This window comes from Nannospalax galili, unplaced genomic scaffold, assembly GCF_000622305.1.
Source record: "Nannospalax galili isolate Female #2095 unplaced genomic scaffold, S.galili_v1.0 scaffold513, whole genome shotgun sequence".
NCBI lineage: Eukaryota > Metazoa > Chordata > Mammalia > Rodentia > Spalacidae > Nannospalax > Nannospalax galili.
In genome coordinates, this window is record NW_008334861.1 from 3,460,694 (window position 1) to 3,482,402 (window position 21,709).

At 48.3% G+C, this 21,709-nt stretch overlaps 1 protein-coding gene across 4 annotated transcripts; it reads right to left on the reverse strand.

The window, feature by feature from the left end:
* Positions 1-4,328: 4,328 nt before the first annotated feature.
* Irak1 (interleukin 1 receptor associated kinase 1) lies at positions 4,329-21,709 on the reverse strand. Of its 4 annotated transcripts, none has more exons than XM_008829575.2 (14): positions 21,569-21,704; positions 21,323-21,490; positions 21,047-21,178; positions 20,829-20,932; positions 20,455-20,643; positions 20,140-20,204; positions 19,808-19,922; positions 18,832-18,950; positions 18,203-18,410; positions 17,740-17,805; positions 15,763-15,999; positions 14,915-15,305; positions 14,163-14,315; positions 4,329-4,705 (listed from the first exon to the last, which is right to left on the reverse strand). In XM_008829575.2, exons 1-14 carry the CDS (start codon positions 21,702-21,704, stop codon positions 4,647-4,649), a joined length of 2,142 nt encoding a protein of 713 aa, XP_008827797.1. In that variant the 3' UTR covers positions 4,329-4,646. The 4 variants fall into 4 exon arrangements, with proteins under 4 accessions (XP_008827797.1, XP_008827796.1, XP_017652758.1 ...); XM_008829574.2 differs by lacking the exon at positions 4,329-4,705 and adding an exon at positions 10,883-12,417 and having other exon boundaries at positions 21,569-21,709; XM_017797269.1 differs by lacking the exon at positions 4,329-4,705 and adding an exon at positions 12,704-12,853.

The window sequence follows — 21,709 nt, forward strand, 5'->3', positions numbered from 1 at the left end:
GTGTGTGTGAGAGAGAGAGGGAGAGAGAGAGACAAGAGAGGCAGAAAGGTGTGTGTATATATGTGTGTTTGTGTGTGAATGTATGCATGGGTGTGTCATAGTGTGCATAAGCAAGAGGATAACTTTCAGAAGTCGGCTCTCTCCTTCCACTTTGGGTTCTAGGGATTGAAATGAGGTTATCAGGTTTTCAAGGCAAGCTCTCTTACCCTCTGAGGCATCCCGATGGCCTGTTTCATTTTTTATAAATATATGATAAAGATACTAACTTCATACAGCTTGTGAGCACAGTTTGAAGGTTGTGTCTATAAACCGCCACAATAGAATGAACACATTCATCTCCCCCAAAGTTTTCTCATGCTGAAATCATCTTGCCCACAGTGCATCTCTGTCCCATCCCCAGCCTCTCACTGATCAGCTGTCACTAGAGATAAGGTGGTACTCCCTAGATTTGTACAGATGTGGAGTCACACAGTGTGTGCGCTATGTGCTTGCCTGGCTCCCTTCGTGCAGCACTTATTCTGAGTTCAATAGTTCATCCCTTTGTTGCTAAGTACTATTCTATTGTGGGAATAGTCTATTTGTTTATGTGTTCACCTGATGGTCATTTGGGCTATTTTCACTGTCTGGCTATTGTGAATAAAGTTCTTAGTGAATAGTCTACTACAAGTCAATCCCCTTCCCCTCCCGCTCTCTCTCTATATCCCATGTAGCCATGCAGCTCAGGCTAGCCTCAAACTGGATACATAGCTGAGACTTGAACACCTGATTTTCCTGTCTCAGTCTCCTAAGTGCTGGGATTACAGGTGTGCATTACCACACAGAGTGATTCATTTCTCATGGTTACATACCTAGAAGGGAACTTGGTGTGTGGGGTTCACACTTATAATCTAAGCATTCTGAGGCTGAGGCAAGAAAATATCTACAAGCTCAAGACTAGCCTGAGTTGCTTCACTGGCCCTGTAGTTAACATTTTAACATACAGTCACTTCATTTCATGGTGGCTGTCACACTACTTTGTAGTCTCACCAGCAGCATACAAGTGCTCCAAAGGCTTTCTCAATTTATATGGAGATACAAAGGGCCTAGAATAACTTCTAGAATTTTGAAGCAGAACAAATTGCTCACCACTAACAGAAATGACAAGTCACTAAACAGCTGCAGGAAGTGAGTGCATGCGGTGTGGGCACAGTGGGAGAGAAACTGAGGCAACTGAACAGAATGGCTACAAGAAAGATATGCTCACCTAGAACTGTCAGCTCAGTGACGAAAGATCCACTTTGATTCAGGGATACTGTGGGGGACATCTTACTGCCTACCTACCCTCAGAAGTCACCAGTTTATGTGGGCAATTTGAAAACCAGGTGTGTAATCCCAGCACTCAGGAGGCTGACGGAAGATGACCATCTCAAGTTCAACCACAGCCTATGCTACAATAGTGAGATCCTGTCTCAAAAAACAAGCCAGGCATGGTGGCCCTCACCTTTAATCCCAACACTTATTTTATGCATGTATGTTTGTGTATATGCACATGCTATGCACCATGATGCAAGCATGGAGGTCAGAGAACAACTTTTGAGAGTAGGTTTTCTTTCACCATGTGCGTTCCAGGGACCAAATTCAGGCTTGGCAGCAAGCACCTTTATCCACTGGGCTATTTTGCCAACCCTCCTTGATGATTTTTGGTGAACAGTTTGTAACCCAGGTAAAGTTACAGTTACTGCTTTCTCTGTTCTACTGGGGATATTTTTGCTTGAGTCATGAGCATATAACTTTTTTTTATTTGGTCTTTCTGAGACAGGGTCTCCCTGTAGCCCCAGCTGTCCTAGAACTCACTATGTAGACCAGTCTGGCCTTGAACTCACAGAGATCTGCCTGCCTCTGCCTCCCCAGTGCTGGGACTAAAGGCGTGTGCCACCACGCCCAGCTATGAGCATATAATTTTTTAAAAATTTTGTTATTTTTTATATGTATGCATGTATTGCCTGCATGTATGTAAGTGCACCCATGTTGTGCAATGCCCTCAAAGGACAGAAGAGGTCGTTCGATCCCCTGGAACTGGAGTTATGGACAGTTGTTAGCTGCCATGTAGGTGCTGGGATTTGAACCCAGGTCTTATGAAGGAACAGTCAGTATTCTTAACCGCTGAGTCATCTCTCTAGTCCTGTATATAACTTTTTATCTTCACTGTTTTATCTTTCATGGATCTAGGCTACATCTCAAATTAATTTTGTTTGCTTTTTGCTCTTTTGAGACAGGGTCTCCCTGTAGCCCCAGCTGGCTTGGAAGTGTCTATGTAGACTAGGCTGGCTTCAATCTCACAGAGAGGTGCCTGCCTCTGCCTCCCGAGTGCTGAGATTAAAAGTGAGTGCTACAATGCCCAGCACAAAGGATGTAAGTCATTTGGTAGAGTGCTTGCCTACTGTGCTGGATAGCTTTAGTGTCAACTTGACACACCTGGGTTGAGGGAGCCTCAGTTGGGGAATTTCCTCTATTGGACTGGCCTGTGGCCATGTCTGAAGGGCATCTTCTTGATGAGTGATGTGGGAGGACCCAGCCCACTGTGGGTGGTGCCACCCATGGGCAGGTGGGCCTGTGTTGCATAAGAAAGCAGGCTGAGCAGGGGCCAGGGGAGCAAGCCAGTAAGCAGCATTCCTCCATGGCCTGTGCTGCAGTTCCTGCCTCCAGGTTCCTGCCCTGAGTTCCTACCTTGGGCTCCCTGATGAACTGTGACCCGGGAGATGTAAGACAAATAAACCCTTTCCTCCCCAAGTTGGTATTGGTCAGAGTGTTTTGTCACAGCAATGAAGAACAAACTAAGACACCTACCAAGTGTAAAGCCATGGGTTCAATCCCCAGTATCACATAAACTAAGTATTTTGGTACAGGCCTATAATCTCAGAACTTGAGAGGTAGAGGAAGAAAGATTAATTCAGGTCACCCTCTACTACATTAGGAGTTTCAGGGCAGCCTGGGATACAAAAGTCCCTATGTCAAAAACAACAACAACAACAACAAAAAAAAACAGAAAACAAAAAAAAAATGTTTTTGAGACCAGGTCTTCCTGTAGCTCCAGCTGGTCTGGAATGCACTATTGTAGACCAGGTTGGTCTTAATCTCACAGAGATCACCTGCCTCTGCCTTTAGAGTGGTGGGGTCAGAGAGGTGCGCCACCATGCCTGGCTTTTCTTTTTTGTCGTTGTTTTGCTTTTTTCAGACAGGGTCTTGTTTTGTAGCCGTGGCTGGCCTTAAACTTGCCGCAAAAAGAAAAAAGAAAAAAAAAAACGATGTCAGATATGGTAGCACCTGTCTGTCATCCCAGCACTCAGGAGGCCAAGAAAAGAAGATTGCAGCACATTGAAAGCCAATCTGGACCGCACAGTACATTTCAGGCCAGCTTGGGCTACAGAATGAGACCCTGTGGTTTTTTTTTTGTTTGTTTGTTTGTTTTTTTGTCTTTTTGAAACAGGGTCTCCTTGTAGTGGGGCTGCCCTGGAGCTTACTATGTAGATCAGGCTGGCCTTGAACTCACAGAGGTCCTCTGGCTCGGACTAAAGGCATGTGAGACCCTATGTTAGAAAAACAAAGACCGGGCTGGAGAGATGGCTCAGCGGTTAAGAACACTGGTTGTTCTTGCAGAAGACCCGGGTTTGAATCCCAGCACCACATGGCAGCTAACAACTGTCCGTAACTGCAGTTCCAGGGGATCCGACAGCCTCTTCTGACCTCCTCGGGCATTGCACGACACGGGTACACTTACCTACATGCAGGCAATACACGCATACATATGAAAAAAAAACCAACCAGGCGTGTAAGCCTTTAATCCCATCACTCTGGAGGCAGAGGCAGTTGGATCTCTGTGAGTTTGAGGGCCAGCCTGGTTTCCATAGTGAATCCAGGCCAGCTGTGAGTACAGGGAGACCCTGTCTCAAAACAAAAACAAAAACCAGGTGCACTTACATACATTCAGGCAATATACTCATACACACAAAATAAAAGATAAATAAAATATCAAAAAACCAGTCAGTAGTTGTGGCACATGCCTATAATGCCAGCACTCAGGAGGTAGAGGTAGGACAGTCAGGAGTAAATGGTCAAACTTGGCTACATGGTAAGTTCAAGGCCAGCTTGGACTATGTGAGGCCCTGTCTCAAAACAAAACAAAACAAAAAAACATAAGAAATAACAAAAACAAAACGAAGCATAAAAGACCAAAACTACCACCAAGACAACTACCACGCAAAACAACAAAAAACCAACTACTGAGACTTGTTACATCACGACTAAGTTCAAAACAGCGTTAAGAGCAAAAGAAGCCAGACACAGGAGTTTTAAGCCCCATGATCTCATTTATATGGAATTCCAGAAGATGGCAAACTAACTTATGTACTTGGTGCAAGGGCAATGACTATCTTATCTCAGAGTTTATCTTGGTCTGGTTTCTGTGGCTGTAACAGACTGGGTAATTTATAAAGAAAAGCTCATTTTGGCTCACGGTTCTGGAGGCAAGAAGTCCAAAAGGGTGGTGCTGTCATCCAACCAGGACCTCACCCTGCTTTATCCCATGGTGAAAAACAGAAGTGGTCATGTGATACAAGAGGAAGTGACAGAGCCCAGGAAGCCCAAATTGTTCTCATGCCAAGCCCCTCTCAGGAGAACTGCTTCGCTTTATCCAGAACAGCGCTGATTCCTTCATGAGGACAGACACCTGTGAGCCAAACACGATTCAATTAATTAAAACCCAGAGTCTTGTGTGTGCTAGGCAAACACTCTTATCACTGAGTTACATCCCCAGGCCTCCAAACACTTTTTAAAGGTTCCACTACCTGTCAACTTTTACACCAGGGATCAAATTTTAGCATGAGTTTCAAAGGGGACAAGCAAATCTGAACCATACCACGGTCACATGGCCATACACATATATATAAAAGTTGCTCAAAAGACACGGAGACCCTGTCTCAAAGAGACGAAAAAAAAGTGCCTCCCAGCACTCAGGAGGCAGACAGGAGGTACACGCACATATACACACACGCACCTGCGCATACACAACACACACAACCCCTTTCTGCTACAAATCCACTGAGTTGTACATAGCTTGAGTGCTTTTCTCCCCCCGCCTTTTTTTTTTTTTTGGTCTTTTTGAGACAGGGTTTCCCTGTAGCCCAGCTGGCCTGGAACTCATTATGTAGACCAGGCTGGCCTTGAACTCACAGAGATCCGCCTGCCTCTGCCTCCCAAGTGCTGGGAATAAGGGCATGCACTACCACACCCACCTTGAGTGCTTCTCTTTAGGTTATTATTTTTGTAGCCAGGCATGGTGGATCATGCCTATGATCCCAGCACTTGGGAGGTGGAGGCAGGACAATCAGAAGCTCAAGTTCATCTTCAGCTACACAGTGACTTCCAAGACAGCCTGGAGACCCTGCCTCAAAAGTCAGAACAAAATCTTCCATCTACATAAGTAACTCTTTCTACTAACTTAACTCTTTCTAACTTAGCTAGGGTTGGGGTTTCCTACCCACTTCCCCACTTGTATGTTACGATTTTGTCTGGCTTGAGTTTACATGGCTCTTGTGCATGCTGTCACCATTGCTTTAAGTTCATAGGAGTAACTGCCCAGCTGTCTGGAGAACTATTTCCTTGTGGTCATCAACCAGCACTTGCTCTTACAATCTTTGCACCTCATCGGCAACTGATGGCTGCTTGGAGGAGGGAGATTCAGTCTTCTCTAAGGGTGTGACTCTGGGTAGGTTAGCCAGGCTTCAGTGGATGGATCCACATCGAATAACACTTGGGGACACAGGTTTGACTCTATAGGCCTTTAAAAATACTAGATATGTTTGTATGCAGGAAATGAGGTGGGGGTGATAAGGGGATTGTAGGTAGGAAGAGTGTAAATATGACCAAAATATATTGCATGAAAAATTTTTTTGGTCTTTTTGAGACAGGGTTGTCTCTCTGTAGCCACAGCTGGCCTGGAACTCAGTATGTAGAGCAGGCTGGCCTCGATCTTATAGAGATCCGCCTGCCTCTGTCTCCTGAGTGCTAGGATTAAAGGCGTGCAGCACCACACCTGGCTTATGAAAGTTTCAAAAATTCAATTAATAACTTTTAAAAAAGTCTAACTTAGGGTCTGGCTTGGACAGCTCAGTAGCTGGGGGCAATAGTGCCACATAGAGTGATAGGAAGCGTGTGCTGAATATGAATGTCAAGTTCCATTTGCCATTTTAAGTTTATAGTGTCTCAGACATCAGAAGGGACAAAGGGCAGCAGGCAGTTGGAGCCAAAGTCACATGGGAATGGTCTTTAGAGCCTGAGAATGAGCAGGATCAGCAGCGTGCCATGCAGCTAGTACATGTAAGGACTTGCTCCTTGCAGAGGTGACCTGCACCTTGCAGAGGTGGGTAGAGAGAGCCTGAGGAAAGCTCAGTGTCAGGCAGGGCAGAGAGAAGAGCAGTCAGGGGAGTGAGGCTGCATGGCTGAATGTAACCAAGAGATCTGATAAAGTCTGAAAGAGGGCCAAATGGATTTGGCCACGTGAAGTGGTGTGCGAGATATTTGGAGTGGAGGGGGTGGGAGCCAGCTTGGAAGGCACTGAAGAGAGAGATGATAAAGAACAGGGTTGGGGTTGGAGCTGGAAGGGGTATTGTGTCAAAGAAGTCCCTCCTGACCTTTACTTCCCTCCAGTCTTCTGTCCCACTCCTCCCTGTCTTCCCCTTCCTCCTCCTCTCCTCTTCTTCCTCTTTCTCTTTCTTCCTTCTGGAATGGGAGTTACCTGGACATGTTTGATTTTGAGATGGCCCCAGCTGACTTGAGGAGTCTGCTTTCTCCCTTGCTTTCACTTTGAATACAATTTGTCCCTGCAAACCTTTTTTCCTGCCTTAAAAAAGGAAGAGCCAGGGGAAGTTGCTGGGAAGAAGGTTCAGCAGGAGAATGGGGGTGGGAACGATAAAACTGTATCATAGATTAAAACAACAAAAAGAAAAATGCAGATTATTAATTAAAATAATAAAGCCAAGTGCCTATGGCAAAAATATTGTAAAGAAGGATGTGCATATATCATATTCAGATTTATGCCATTTTATATAAGGAATTTTTTTTTTGGCTTTTTGAGACAGGGTCTCCTTGTAGTCCCAGCTGACCTGAACTTACTACGTAGACCAGGCTGGCCTTGAACTCACAACAATCTGCCTGCCTCTGCCTCCCGAGTGCTGGGATTAAAGGCGTGCACCACCACGCCTGGTTTACATAAGGAACTTTTGAGACAGGGTCTCATGTATCCCAGGCTGGCCTCAAACTCACTAAGTATCTGAGGAGAACCTTCAACTTCTTATCTTCTGACTTCTACCTCCTAAATGCTGGCATTATAGTCATGTACCACCAGGCCCCATTTGTGCATGCTAGGCAAGCTCTCTACCAACTGAACTACCTCCTCAGCTCCTTATATCAAGCTTCAGTGATGTGCATATTTACAGAAGATCCTTGTGCTCGATAGCTTGAGTTGTCAACTTGACACACCTGGGTCAAGGGAGCCTCAAATGGGGAACTACCTCCATAGGACTGGCCTACAGCAACCATGTCTGTGAGGCATCTTCTTGATTGATGAGCGATGTGGGAGGGGCCAGCCCACTGTGGGTGGTGCCACCCCTGGGAGGTGGGCCTGTGTTGCATAAGAAAGCAGACTGAGCAGAGGCCAGGGGAGCAAGCCTGTAAGCAGCGTTCCTTCATGGCCTATGCTTCGGCTCCTGCCTCAAGGTTCCTACCCTGAGTTCCTATCTTAGGCTCCCTGATGAACTGTGACCTGGGTGATGTAAGCCAAATAACCTCTTTCCTTCCCAAGTTGGTACTGGTCAGAATGTTTTGTCAGAGCAATGGAGAAGCAAACTAGAACAATCCTGAAACCAATTTCCTGTGGACCCCAAGGGACAATGGTAATTGGAAACCGAAAAACATGCTTCTGAGTAGGTCACTGATCAAAGAAGAAAAATTATAAAACATTTTGAAGTGAATTATGAAAACAGAACACATTTAAATGTGTAGAATATACCTGAAACTCTGCTTAAAGTGAAAGTTTAAATTTTTTTAATTATGTACATATTTTGCTTCTGTGTATGTAAGTGCACCACATGTGTATACAATGCCCATGGAAGCTAGAAGAGGGAATCCGATTCCCTGGAGCTGAAGTTATGGATGGTTGGTAGCTGTCATGTGGATGCTGGGAACCATCTCTCCAGCCCTCAAAGTTCTAGCCTTAAATGCTTACAGGAGAACAGAAGAAGCTGGTGTGGGAGTATACATTTCAGCTACTTGGGAGACTGAGAAGGGAGGATTGCGTGAATTCATGAGTTCTACACCAGTCTGGGCAATAATGCAAGACCTTAAAGCAAAACAAAACGAAACAAAACAAAACAAAAAATCCACCCCACCCCCCCACCCCCAGTTTCAAGAGGGCAGTGAGATGGCTCAGCAGGGCAGAGGTGCTTGGCACCAAGCCAGATGTTCTGAGTTCAATCCTAGTAACCCACATCATAGAAGAGAAGCAACTCCTATAAGTTGTCTTCCAGTCTCCATAGGGCTGCTGTGGCACATGCACACTTGTGTGTACACACACACTAAATAAATAAATGTAAAAAAAGGCAGTTTTAAAATCAATGAGGCTAGCCAGCTGTGGTGGCACATGCCTTTAATCCCAGCACTCAGGAGGCAGATGCAGGTGGATCTCTGTGAGACTGAGGTCAGCCTGGTCTACATAGGGAGTTCCAGGGCCGCTGAGGCTACAGGGAGACCCTGTCTCAAAGAACAAACCACCACCACCACCACCACCAAGAACAAACAAATCAGTGAGGCTGTTGCAAAAGGAACTGGAAAAATAAGCAAAAGGAAGGAAACGCTCAGCAATGGATATTAACAAAATAGGAAGTGGAGAAATAATTCAGAAAATAAATAAAATTTTCCAAATTAGTAATTTTAAATTCTCAGTAAAATAGATAAACCTTTATTCAAGAAAAAAAAAAGGAAGATGAGTATAGTGGTGTATCCGTGTAGTCTGTTACTGGGGAGACAGAGACAGGATTGCTTGAGTACCCCCCCCAAAGGAAAGAAAACATTCTACAGATGGTAAAAGGATAAGTGAGTGTTAAGGGACTACACCAGCATAAATGAAATGGACAAATCTCTTAAAAAAATAAACACAAATGATAAAAATTGATTCTGGAAGCCAGGTGTGGTGGACCAAAAAAAAAAAAAAAATCAACTCAGGAAACAATCTGAATTGCCAAATATATAATTTATTATTATTATTATTATTGATTTTTTTTGAGACAGGATCTCACTGTGTAGCCCCAGCCAATGTAGAACTTGCTGTGTACACCAGGGTGGCCTCCAACTCAGAGAACTGCAAGCTTCTGCCTCCCGAGTGCTGGAATTAAAGGTGTATGCCACCATGCCTGGCTAAGATACTGAATTTCTAATCAAAGCTTTCTGATAGGAAAGATGTAGAGCCTAGTGGTAGAGCCTACGAGGTCCTAAGTTCAATACCCATTACAGCAAAAACCAAAAATCACAAACCCCAAAATAAACAAAACTACAACTCCTCCATATCAAAAGCAAAACTGAATCAAAATGGCTTCACCTGTGAATTTATGAAACATTTAAAGAAAAAATAACATCAAGCATGCACACACCCTTGAAGAAAACAAGTAGATGAGAATATTTTCCGACTTGTTTTATGAAGCTCAGATACCCAAGCCAGAAAAGGACATTACTAGAAAACTACATAATTATCTCTCAAGAATATAGGTACAAAAACTGCAGATAGGGGCCACTGAGATGGTGAGATGGTTCAGCAGGTGAAGGCATTTGCTGAGCAAGCTTAGAGATCTGAATTCAACCCACATGAATGTGGAATGAGAATTGACTCTTGAAAGTTGTCCTGACCTAGACACATGTTGTGGCTTGCGCACACGCACACACACACACACACACACACACACACACACACACACACACTAATAAGTAGTAAAAATTTAAAAACACAAAAAATTGAGCTGGGCATGGTGGCGCACACCTTTAGTCCCAGCACTTGAGAGGCAGAGGCAGGCAGATATGAGTTCGGGGTCAGCCTGGTCTACATAGTAATTTTCAGGCCAGCTGAAGCTACAGGGAGACCCTGTCTCAAAAAAGGACACCCGCCCCAAATTTGAAGATGTTATCAAATGAAATTCAGCAAAACAAAAAAGATAACACAAGTGTGGTAGAACATACCTTTAATCCTAGCATTCAGGAAGCAGAGCAAGCCGATCTCTGTGAGATCAAGGCCAGCCTGATCTACATAGTGAGTTCTAGGCTAGCTGGGGCTACAGGGAGACCCTGTCTCAAAAAAAAAAAAGATAACACAGCTTGACCAAGTATAATACTGTTTTAAGAAAGGAATGATGCAGAGGATCAAGCTCAGTTCCCAGTACCCATGTTGGGCATCTCACAGCTGCCTATAGCTCTAGCTCCAGGGAATCTGACGCCTCTGACCTCTATAGGTGCCTGCACACATGTGCACATATCCCCTCCCCACATGTATAATTAAAAATAATTTTTAAAAATTTCAAAAGAAATGCAAGTCTGATTTAACATTTCAAAATCAACGTGATCACTGCCTCGACAGAATAAAGGAAAATCTCATGCTCATCCCAATAGATGAAGAAGCACCATTCAAAGCATCCTGTAACACTCCTTCCAATTCAATGCCATTTCTAACAAAAATTCTCAGACAACTAGGATTAAACTAATGAAACACATCTATGGCAATCCCATAGCTAATTCATACTAATGGTGAGACAATGTCTATAACCAAGACCAAGACCAAGATGCCCACTTCTTTTTTGAGCACAAAGAGCATAGATTTATTAAAGAAAAGTGAAAAGAACTCGTGAGAGTGGGAGGGGTTTCAAGAGAGGAATAACCCACTTTCACCACTTGTATTTAAAACCTACAGGACCTAGTTAGTGCAACAAATCAAGGAAAGGAGCTAAAAGGCATATGTCTTTATTTTCTGATGAAATGATTGTATACACAAACTATCCCAAAATATTCACCCCCAAAGAAGTAGAATGAGTGAGTGCATTTGAGCAAGGTCACAGAATAAAGACCATAAGCAACATTAATTGCATTTCTATACATGATCACTAGACAATTAGGAAATGAAGAGAAACAGGTAAGAAAAACGTTAATGGCACAGGACAGGATTAGGTAGCAGCACTGCAGATCTGTCCTCAGTCTGGGCATGGCTAACAGAATAGGAACAAGATGGTGGGGCCCGAGTTTTGGCTGGATACCCAAGAACCCTGAGACATGAAGCATCAGGAAAGTCCAAGGCTCTCCGTGCAATAAACTTAAGTATAGCCAGACAGCCAAACATAAGCTTTTATTACTTGAGGACAACTTGGACTTCACCAATGCCTAGCTTTACAGGGGCATGTAGTGTGACTCATGATCTTGAACACAGAATCACTGAAAGCCTGGGCTTCATAACCCTGGGCTACTTTTGAAGACACATGGTTTCACAAAAACTTGCTTCTTAAAATGTAATGTTTTCTTTTCCTCCACATGCCTTCTGCTTTGCTCTCAATTTCTGCTTCTTGGGGCTTCTCACTGTCCGGGTATTACAAAGCTCAGCTTTGCTGTACCTTTCTGCCATAACCTGTGCCCAGGTCTGTGGGTCAACACTGGGTCTGGGGGTGGATGAGGCTGGTTCAGAGGTATCTGGCAAGGCCTGCATACACCAGCCTGACATGGTGCTCTGCCAAACTCTCAGCGCTGTTAGTCTGGCTAGTGGGCTGAACTGTAGGCTACTCTGGCTTCATTTATACAATTTACAAGAGGCTGTGAGGGCCCTGAGCCACACGTGCTTGCTGTGCACACAGCTGCTTTCTTTTGTGGCTCTAGGGAAGCTCAGCGGAACAGGCTAACAGTTACTACAGGCCTGGGCTGCAGATACCTCGTCTAGCTCTTGGGAGTGCCAGCTCCCACCGTGCCAACAACCACTTGCCTCCCCTGCTCCTGTGTAGCTAGGAGTCTGCTGTCACATGCCACCACACCTTTAGGTACTATCTTACCCTGTTTCCAAATGTGGCCTCAAGGCAGGCCTTTGGGATGGCCTGCCCTATCAGCTTTCAGCAGCTGCCCTGGCCCACCCTGCCTGTGCCCACACCCCAAGAACAGTAGGGTCCACCACCCTCTTTCCCTTGCCAGGGTGGGCCTCCACCCATGCTGCCTTTGGCCTGCTAAGGAGATTGTACATCATGAGAACTTCCAACCATGAGAACTTATGACTTCTGAGTTTGAGGGATTTGCCTGGGTGAACAAATCAGCTCTGAAATTCGTCACTTTCTTCAGGCCCCTGTCTGTTTTCAGGTTCCAGGGCCAAGCCTATGGAAGACGAAATACCACTTAGCAAACAGGGGACAACTTGTCTTCTAAAAGCCCTGACCTGAAAGCTCAGCCATGCCTCCTGAACTCATAGAGCACTCTTTGGAACCAAGGTTATTCTTTATTTTTGTTAGCTTAATTTTTCTTTTTGAGACAGGGTCTTGATATGTACTTCTGGCTGGCCTGGAACTCACTATGTAGACCAGGCTGGCCTTGAACTCATAGAGATCTGCCTGCCTAGGCATCCTGAGTACTATGATTAAAGGCATGTGACCGACAACCTTGCTTAAAAATATATTGTTTATTTCTGTGTATGTGTCCTTGTGTGACTTTTATGCACACCACCTGAGTGCAGATGCCTGTGGAGGCCAGAAGAGGAAGTTGAATCTTCTGGAACTGGAGTTACAGGTTAATTGTGAGCTCTCTGATATGGGTGCTGGAAAATAAACCAAGGTCATCTGTAAGAGCTGTATGTGCCCTCAGCCACTGAGCTATCTTTCCAGCCCCTGTTAGTTTGCTTTTATATTTCTTTTACCTTCTTAAAACATATTTTATTTATTGGGGGCTGGAGAGATGGCTCAGCAGTTAAGAGCACTGGCTGCTCTTGTAGAGGACCTGGGTTCGATTCCCAGCACCCACATGGTGGCTACGAACCATCCTTAACTCCAGTTCCAGGGGAATCCGAAGCCCTCTTCTGATCTCCGCAGGCATTGCATGACACGGGTGCACTCACATACATGCAGGCAATACGCTCATACACATAAAATAAAAATAGTAAATACAATATTTTTAAAAGCATTTTATTTATTATTTTGTGTATATGAGCATATTGCCTGCATGTATGTAAGTACACCTGTGAAGTGCAATGCCTGTGGAGTTCAGAAAAAGGTGTTCGATCCCCTGGAACTGGAGTTAGAGATGGTTGTTAGCCACAATGTGGGTGCTGGGAATCAAACCTGGGTCCTCTGCAAGAACAGCTAGTGTTCTTAACCGCTAAGCCATCTCTCCAGCCCCTACTTTTTTTTTTTTTTTTTTGAGATAGGGTCTCACTATGTAGCCTTGGCTAGCCTGGAACTCACTATGTAGACCAAGCTGGTTTCAAACTCACTGAGGGCTGGAATTAAAGGTGTATAACATCTTGCCCAGTGTAGTCTGCTTTTTGAGACAGAGGTCTCAAAGCCATCTTTGAGTCATCTTGTACCTCATGTACCCTAGGCTGGACTCAAACTTGCTATGTAGCAGAGACTGACCTTGACCTTCTAATCCCCCTGCTTCTACTTCCCAAGTGCTAGGATTACTGGCCTGTCCCACCATGACCAGTTAAGGCTTTCTATTATTTCTAAACAGCAGCTCTTCAAATAGTATCTGAAATGGAAAATTCCTGCTGGGGCTTCACATTTTTTAGGACAATGGAGAGGACTGGCACCCACAGGTGAAGGGAGGGTGTCTATCACTGGATAGTAAGGGACGAAGCCAGAGACCTCCCTATAGATATCAAAGGTAGGCTGGGCTGCCAGCCATCATTAAACGGAGTGGCTTGTCTGGCTATCCCATATTCTTGGTGAGTTAGGGGGCTTGATCATGCAGCCAGAATAAATGTTCTGCTGTTTGGGGTTGGCATTAGAAAGGCCTGTGTGCCCTGGAGGTAAGCTACTGGGCTCAGTGTATGAGTGTGGGGGGGGGGACGACAATGCTCCTCTGGGGTCTACTCTCTAGGAAGCTGACCTGGAAGTATCTCCAAGTACCTGGGAGAGAGCCTGACGACAATAGTTGCAGGCTGTCCAAGACCCCTTCCTCATACAGGGCGAGCTTCTGCACCATCTTCTGTCGGGCTGGGTTGATGATGATCTGCGGTGGCTCCGATGATGACAATGAGGAGGAGCTGCCAATGGATGAACCTAGGAAGAGACAGCATCCTTTCAGCAGCCCCTGGCAATGCTCAGTGACACTCTAGCCTCCAAAGCATTCCTAGCCCCCACTGAGCACCCTATGTTGCTGGCCTCGGGGCAGAATTCCCCAGACCAGGGCTAGGACAGGGGTCACACCATGGACCTGGCTCCCAGGCCAACCAGAACCTTCATTTTTTTCTTTTTGAGACAGGGTACTATAGCCCCAGCTGGCCTGGAACTTGCTATGTAGATCAGGCTGGCCTCAGTCTCACAGAGATCCATGCCTACCCCTGCTTCCCAAGTGCTGGGATTAAAAGCATGTGCTACCTTGCCTAGCAAAGAACCATCACTTTTGGCTTTCAGGCACAGGGCAGGGAGAAGGGATAGAAGAGCTCTCCAGCTCTCCTCATCTGTGTGAGGGCAGAGCCTGGGGAGAGGAAACAAGACAGTGCCAAGCCACTTTCTGTGGCCCATTCTGTGGCCTTGAGCTTGCTAAGGACATAGCGAGCCAAACAGTTGGTCCCAGTTCCCTCCTTTCAGAAGACATGGGTGAGGAATAAGGAGCCTATTGTCAAAGGAGCCCCCCCATCCCATGTTCCCACAGCTACCTTCCATGGCTGTGGGCCGGAAGCTTGAGACGCTCCCCAAACTTGATTCTCCAGTAGTACCCCCTTGAGTACAGCTAGCCTCCCTGAGGGATGCTGGGTTTGGGTGGCAACTTGGAGTCAAGTGCCAGGAGTGTAGGGCAGCAGAGAGGTAGGGCACACTCTCATCACTCTCCACAGGCTGGTTGGGGCTCTTCTGGAATTGCTGGGCAGCCTGGGCTTGGGCTCCTGAGGGCACTGCCAGGGGCTGCAGTGGTGCACCCCCACTCTGGCCACTGCCACTGGTAGACATGTAGGAGTTCTCCTGTGGGGAAGGGGGGCCGTGACCAGCAGCCTCTGACTCCCAAAGAGGCCCTACCACTGCTGCCTGCAGCCTCTCCAGTCCCTTGTACACCTGTGTAGAGAGAGAGGGTCTCAGGATGTGTCAAGTTGCTGCTCCTAGCTGGGAAGGGCAGCCCTGGCCTGACACCCTGTGGTCAAACCACAGAGCTGCTCCAGGTTTGCCTTGACCTGTCTGGGTTCTTCTGGTTGCTACCCTAAGTCCTATAAGCTGCAGGAACAGCAGGAACCCCAAGCTGGTGCACACTGCAGCTGGGAAAGCACCACCCCGCTTCTTTGTACCATCACAAGGACTGCAGAGACAGCCACCAAAACCAAGGACTATTCTCAACTGTCACCAGAGTAAGAGGTGGAAGGGAAGAAAAGAAGTGCACCACCGCCCACAGAACCAAAGGATAAGCAAGTGACGCTGGGAGTTTTGCCAGATTGCTCAAACTGCTGTTGAGCAGGGCAAGAATGCTAGGTGTCACTGGCCACCCTGTCCACATGGACATCTGGCTTCTCAGGGGTACCTGGGTCATGGGGGGCCTCTTCTTGGCCCTGCGGTGCAAGCAGCAGCAAGCCAGTTGAGCCAGAGTCAGGCCCAACTGGGGTGTGCAGGGCCCAGGCCTAGGGTCCAGGTGTTTCTTGTAAATCTGGGCAGCAATGGGAGCGGCCCAGGCATCTGCTGCCAGACCCATCTGCAGAGTGCTCTGGGTGCTTTTCAGGACCACCCCAGCCTCCTCAGCCTCATCTTCAACCAGGTCTTTCTGTTTGACAGAAACCAGGAGCACGGTCACTACCAAATCCACCAGATTGCTGCCACTCAGTCCTCTGATCTTCTTTCACTAGATTTATTAAACACCCACTGTGGGCTCAGTCAGTGCTACTCCAGACTCCAGTAATACAGCCACAAACCAACACTTTGGGATCAGCTTTACAGAGCTGACATCCTGTTGCAGTGGGGAAAATAGATGCCAACAAGCTTATTAGCTTGTTAGCAAGGCCCAGGGGCCCATCCAAGTGACACTTGAGTTAAGATGTGCTGACGATTGTAGAAGGTAAAGGATCAAGTTCTTGATCTCAGAGGGACTCAGCCCAGCCAACAAACTAACAGTCGACAAAGGCTCCATCCGGACAGAGAAGCAATGGGAGATGTACAACAGATGGATGGTGAAGAGCCAGCACTGGCTAAGCATGTTCTGGGCCAGGGATTGCTGGAACACTGCCCACGTGTTAAGTCTGTTTTACTAAGTGAAACTGAGGCTCAGTGAAGAGCAGGAGTTTGATCCATGCCCACTATTAAGTTGGGACTAAAATCCAGGTTTCTTGTCTCTTGTGTCTTTGAAACAGGATCCCGTATAGCCCAGGCTGCCCTTGAACTCATTATGTAGCTGAGGATGACTTTGAACTCCTGATCCTCCTGCCCCTACTTCCCAAGTGGTAGGATTACAGGCATGTGCCACCATACTTAGCTATTATTTTTTGAGACAGGCTCTTGTGGTGTAGCTCAGGCTGGCTTCTAACTCCTAGGTATCCTTTTACTTAGCCTCTTGGGTACTGGGACTACAGGCATGTGCCTTCATGCCAGGCTTCAGGTCTCTTCCTATTATTATTATTATTATTATTATTATTATTATTATTGGTTTTTTTTAAACAGGGTCTCCCTATAGCCCCAGCTCGCCTAGAACTCACTATGGAGACCAGGCTGGTCTTGATCTCACAGAGATCTGCCTGTCTCTGCATCCTGAGTGCTGGGATTAAAGATGTGCGCCACCATGCCTGGCCTAGGTCTCTTATTTCTTTTTCTTCTTTTTTTTTCTTTTTGGTGTTTTTGAGACAGGGTGTCCCTATAGCCCCAGCGGGCCTAGAACTCACTATGTAGACCAGGCTGGCCTTGAACTCAGAAGAGATCCGCCTGTCTCTGCCTCCTGAGTGCCGGGACTAAAGGTACGTGCCACCACGCCCAGCTAGGCCTCTTATTTCTTAGCCCCATTTTAGTGCATGGCAAGACAGACAGGAATGCAGGGGGTAGCTCCAAGCAGGCAGTGTACACCTGCAACTTGCATGGTAGGAGCAGGGAAGGCTTCTCAGCTTGATTCTCTACCACTGCCTTTTCTGGGCCCTGCCTTCTTTGAGCTCCACTGCAGGTCTGGTCCCAAGGTACTAGGAGTGTTCCTCTCCCCGTCCCCAGCCCAGGGCAGGTGGGGTCTGTCAGGGCTCATTTCTTTTCCATCCTAGTGGAACCTGAGGCCTGTACATAAGCACTCTACCACGGATTTATAGCCCTAGCTCTAAGTCCCATATACAGAAGAAAAAAGATTTTTCCTTCCAAGGTCAAGGAAAGTGTTTTGAGAGCCACCTGCTTTTAAATAGGAGTCAGCACTAGCTGTGGCACACTGCTGTGGGGTGCTGTAATTAATTACCCAAATCATTCCACTCTCTAGGGCTGTACCTGTTGGCTGCAGCAGCACTCCCCCCGGCCCCGTGCCCCACCTCAGGAGGCTCACCAGATACTTGGTCCTGGTACCATGTATCCTCACAGCCCTCTGGCCAGCCAGGGTCTCCAGTATTACCTAGAGGGGGTTGAATGGAGAGCATCACCCAAGTCCTTAGCAGAAAGACACTGTGTGCAGAAAGGAAGCCTCCAGAGTGCACATAGATCAGAGCTGATGGGGACACAACCCTAGGACAGGCAGGTGAAGACCACCTCCCATCAAGGGCAGAGCTAGCTGTTATGGGACTGAAGCTTAAAGTCATAAGGATGGGTTATTTGAAGCAAAAGGCTGCAAAGTTACAAACACAAAATTAGTGCAGGGAAGGAAGGAGGCTACATGAAGGAGGGTGGGTCCTAGACCAAACCTCTGGTAGCTTCTCACCAGCTTTGCCTCTGTGCACAATTCTCCAGGCCCTCCTGCCTTTGCTTACTGGTGATTTTCCCTCCCCAAGCCAACAAAGAGACTAGTGGCTTACCACCCCAAAGCTGAAGGTGTCAGTGTCCACAGCTAGCCGGCCAGTCTTGATGTACTCCTCAGGCAGGTAGGCGAGGGTGCCCCGTACAGTGCTAGTTCGGGCCACGGCACTGCTCTGGCCTGGGTTGGCCCCAGTGAAGCGACTAAAGCGAGCCAGGCCAAAGTCTCCCAGTTTGGGCATCAGTCTCTCATCCAGAAGCACATTGGAACTTCAAGAGGGAAGAATGCCATCAGCTCTGGCTGGGCCCTAGTCTGCCCTGTCCCAAATACCTGAGTGGCCCTGGTAAAATTGGACTGGAGGCTGCCAGGCTCGTGTACTATTCATGGAAAGTGGCTGGCACTGCCCTGAACATCCTAGGTATTTGAGGGCCTGCTGTCCCAGGGTACCCTCACAAACCTTGGTCTTTGCTTATCACTGTCACTGGTCTCAATTCCATACCTGCGCCATGCAGAGATGCTCAGAGCCTAAAGGACTCCCAGCTCTGAGTTCCTAGGCTGTACCTGTGCCCATGTCCATAGGACTGGGCAGGAGGACTCTCACAGGGGCACTCAGAGCAGGGCTCTTTACAGAGCAGGGACTGTTCCCCTGGCCAAAGGGTCTGCCTACAATTCTTCTGAGCCCCTCCTCACCTCTTGATGTCACCGTGGATGAGGCTGGGGCTGTCCTGATGTAAAAACTGAATAGCTCGGGCTGTGCCCAGAAGGATGTCCAGTCGCTGAGGCCAGGAGAGGGGGGGGCAGGCCTGGGTCTGGGATGGCAAAGATGGAGACACAGGGGCAGCTGGGGGTGGCTGTTCTGTGACCCCCAACATTACCCTCACCTGTCACTCTGTGGCCTGGAGCAAGCCATCCATTTTACTCTCTGAACCTCAGTTTCCCTATCTGGACAATAAAGGAGCAAGACTGTCCATGACCTAGTTCCTAAGCAAGTGGTGACTAAAACTATTCCTAAGGTTCAGGAAGGCACTCTGCAGTTAGGACACTAGCTGGGGAATGTTTCTCAGGATTCAGGACAGAACATGATGGGCTTGGGTTCACCGGAGGAGATCTGGAAGGTGCTGAAACTGTCTCCCTTCCCTCCCCCAACATAGCTTAAATGAGGAGCAAGGAAACTCTTATCCCGTGTGTATGGAGAATTGTAGGTACAACATTCAGGTAGGGCCCAACTGTGGGCCCAGTTGGATAGCCTGTGTCCACTGGCCCATTCCTCAAGAACTATGCAGAGTAAATCCTTCCTCTACTCTGCTTGTAAAATTAGTAACCCCTTCTTTAGAGGAGCAGCCAGGGAGGGCCACAGCAAAGAGTTCTATGGAAAATCTTGGGCTAAGCTGGGTGTAATGGTACATGCTTATAATTCTAGCACAGGGAGACTGAGGTAGGACCTCCAGTTGGAGGCCAATGGAGGCTGTATGAGATACTGTCTCAAATAAGCAAACAGAAAGGAAGAAGGAAAACCTTGGGCTAAACTCTTGAGTTTGCAGCGAGGGGGGTGGGGGGGGTGGGGTTAAAAGGCAGGTCCTGTCTGACACAGGCTAAGTGCCCAGCTCTGCCTGGGTGCCAAGAGTGTTGCAGTTACCAGGAAAGGTGCCAAGCCAGCTGAGACTACCTGAAGGTGGAGACGGTCCTCCAAGGAACCATTGGGCAGGAAGCCGTAGACGAGGCAGTAGAAGCCACTCTCGGCACAGTAGCCAGCAAAGTCCACGATATTTGGGTGACGAAACCTGTTAGAAAGAGTACAGTCTGAGCTCTCTGGTTCCCTTGGCCTCACCACTTTTCATCTGGTCAGACTGGGTGGGTAGGCCTTGTTCCCTCACCTGGGCCTGGCAGGCCTAGGGGGCCCAAGGGAGCCAGGTCCTGTGGTGTGCAGTCTTAGAGACTGATGAGAGCCTGGTGCGGCTCTCCTTGTGCCCCCATCCAGGAGAGACCCTAGAGGCTCACCTCGACAGCTGCTCCACCTCTGTTAGGAAGCTCTGCTTCACCACAGTCCACTCTAGGTCAGCCTCCTGCAGCCCCAGGTATGGTGGGGGAAGAGGCAGGGAGAGTAGGCAGCATGAGCCAGGCTTGCCAGCTGTTTCCAGGCCCAGAACAATGGAGGGCTTGGGCCCCTTGAACTGGAATCAGAGGGCTGAAGGAATTGCTTGGGGAAGCTGGAGGCAGGGGACTGCAGAGGTGAGGGCTGATGATGGAGGGGAGGGACTGGAGAAGCAAGGGCTAATGATGGTCTTCTGGGCCTCCACCCCACGTCACACCTACCTCCTTCAGCCTCTTCACTGCATATGTGGTATTTCTCATCACTGCCCGGTACACACACCCAAAACCACCCTCTCCAATCCTCTGCTCCTCTGAGAAGTTGCAAGTGCCTTGGGAAATCTCACAGAAGGGCCAGCAAAATGGGGAGGGGTGGGCTCTTTCCAGGCTGGACACTGGTGTCTCTGGGCTTGACTGTTGGGAAGAGACTATGGATTAGGTGAGGACCCTGTCTCTTCTCCTTGGTACAGGTTGTAAGCTCCACCCAAGGCTTTCAGATCTTTCAGATAACCCAGCTGGGCTGATGTGGGCTGTGGTACACCAAAGACCATTTCTTTCTCCCTGTCTGGAATTTTTCCTGGGGGACAGGGGGCACCTACCTTGGTAGAAGAAGGGGCAGAAGATGGCAGTGGTGGTCCAAAGGAAGCAGGGCTTGGAACCCGGGGAAGCTGAGTCTCTGAATGGGTCTGGGAGCCTGTAAAAGCTTCATAAAGATGCCAGTGAGAGGCAGAGAGCAGCAACAGAGTCTACAACCATAGCAAGAGTCATGGTGGTCTTTTCCTCTGGTCCTTGATGGACAACACCCAGGCCCTCTTACCTGGGGAGAGGAAGGTGGAAGCAGAGGACTGTAATTTCCGGGGGCTCCAGTCCCCAGCCTTGGTGTCTGCAGAGATGCTGCTGGGCCTTGGAGCAGTGGTGCTTGGGGGCAAAACAGGGGCAGGCGGGTGCCCTGGGAGATCAAGGAAGGAAGGGAGAGTTGAGGGACAAGTATGTGCGTGGGGGTCCCATATGGTCCCCTGTCTCGAGAGGCTTTGTGCTGGTCACCTCCCATGGGTCCCCATCCCTAGGGTCCCTGGGGCCCGTGCGCGCTCACAGGCTGTGATGATGTCCCGAGCACGCAGCAGCTGCAGGTGCGTGAGGATGTGAACGAGGTCAGCCACGCGCGCGTTGCGGTTGATCCAGGGCCACAGGACGCTCGCCGTACGCTGGCCCGAGCGCTCGCACAGCCGCAGCTCCGTCTGGTCACGCACAATCAGGGCAGCTGTGGGGCAGGGGACGTCAGGCCTAGGTCCTGCAGCCCGACTACCCCCACCCCCCACGCCGGCCCGCCGCCACCCACCGAACTGGCACCAGTCGGCGGGCTCCAGGGCGTCCATCACTTTGTAGAAACGGCACATGACCCAGGGTGGCACCTCGTACAAGAAGTGCTGGGCGCCCGGCACCGCGGGCTCCCCCGGGCCCGGCCCCCCGGCCATGGCCG

What these genes read in the sequence shown, in the direction of transcription:
- Irak1 (XM_017797269.1), bottom strand. Translation starts at nt 21,704, where the DNA reads ATGGCCGGGGGGCCGGGCCCGGGGGAGCCCGCGGTGCCGGGCGCCCAG. An exon ending in CGCCGACTGGTGCCAGTTCG is followed by an intron (nt 21,491 to 21,568) that starts GTGGGTGGCGGC and finishes CCTGCCCCACAG; the next exon opens with CTGCCCTGATTGTGCGTGAC. An exon ending in ATCCACGGTGACATCAAGAG is followed by an intron (nt 18,411 to 18,831) that starts GTGAGGAGGGGC and finishes TCCCTCTTGAAG; the next exon opens with TTCCAATGTGCTTCTGGATG.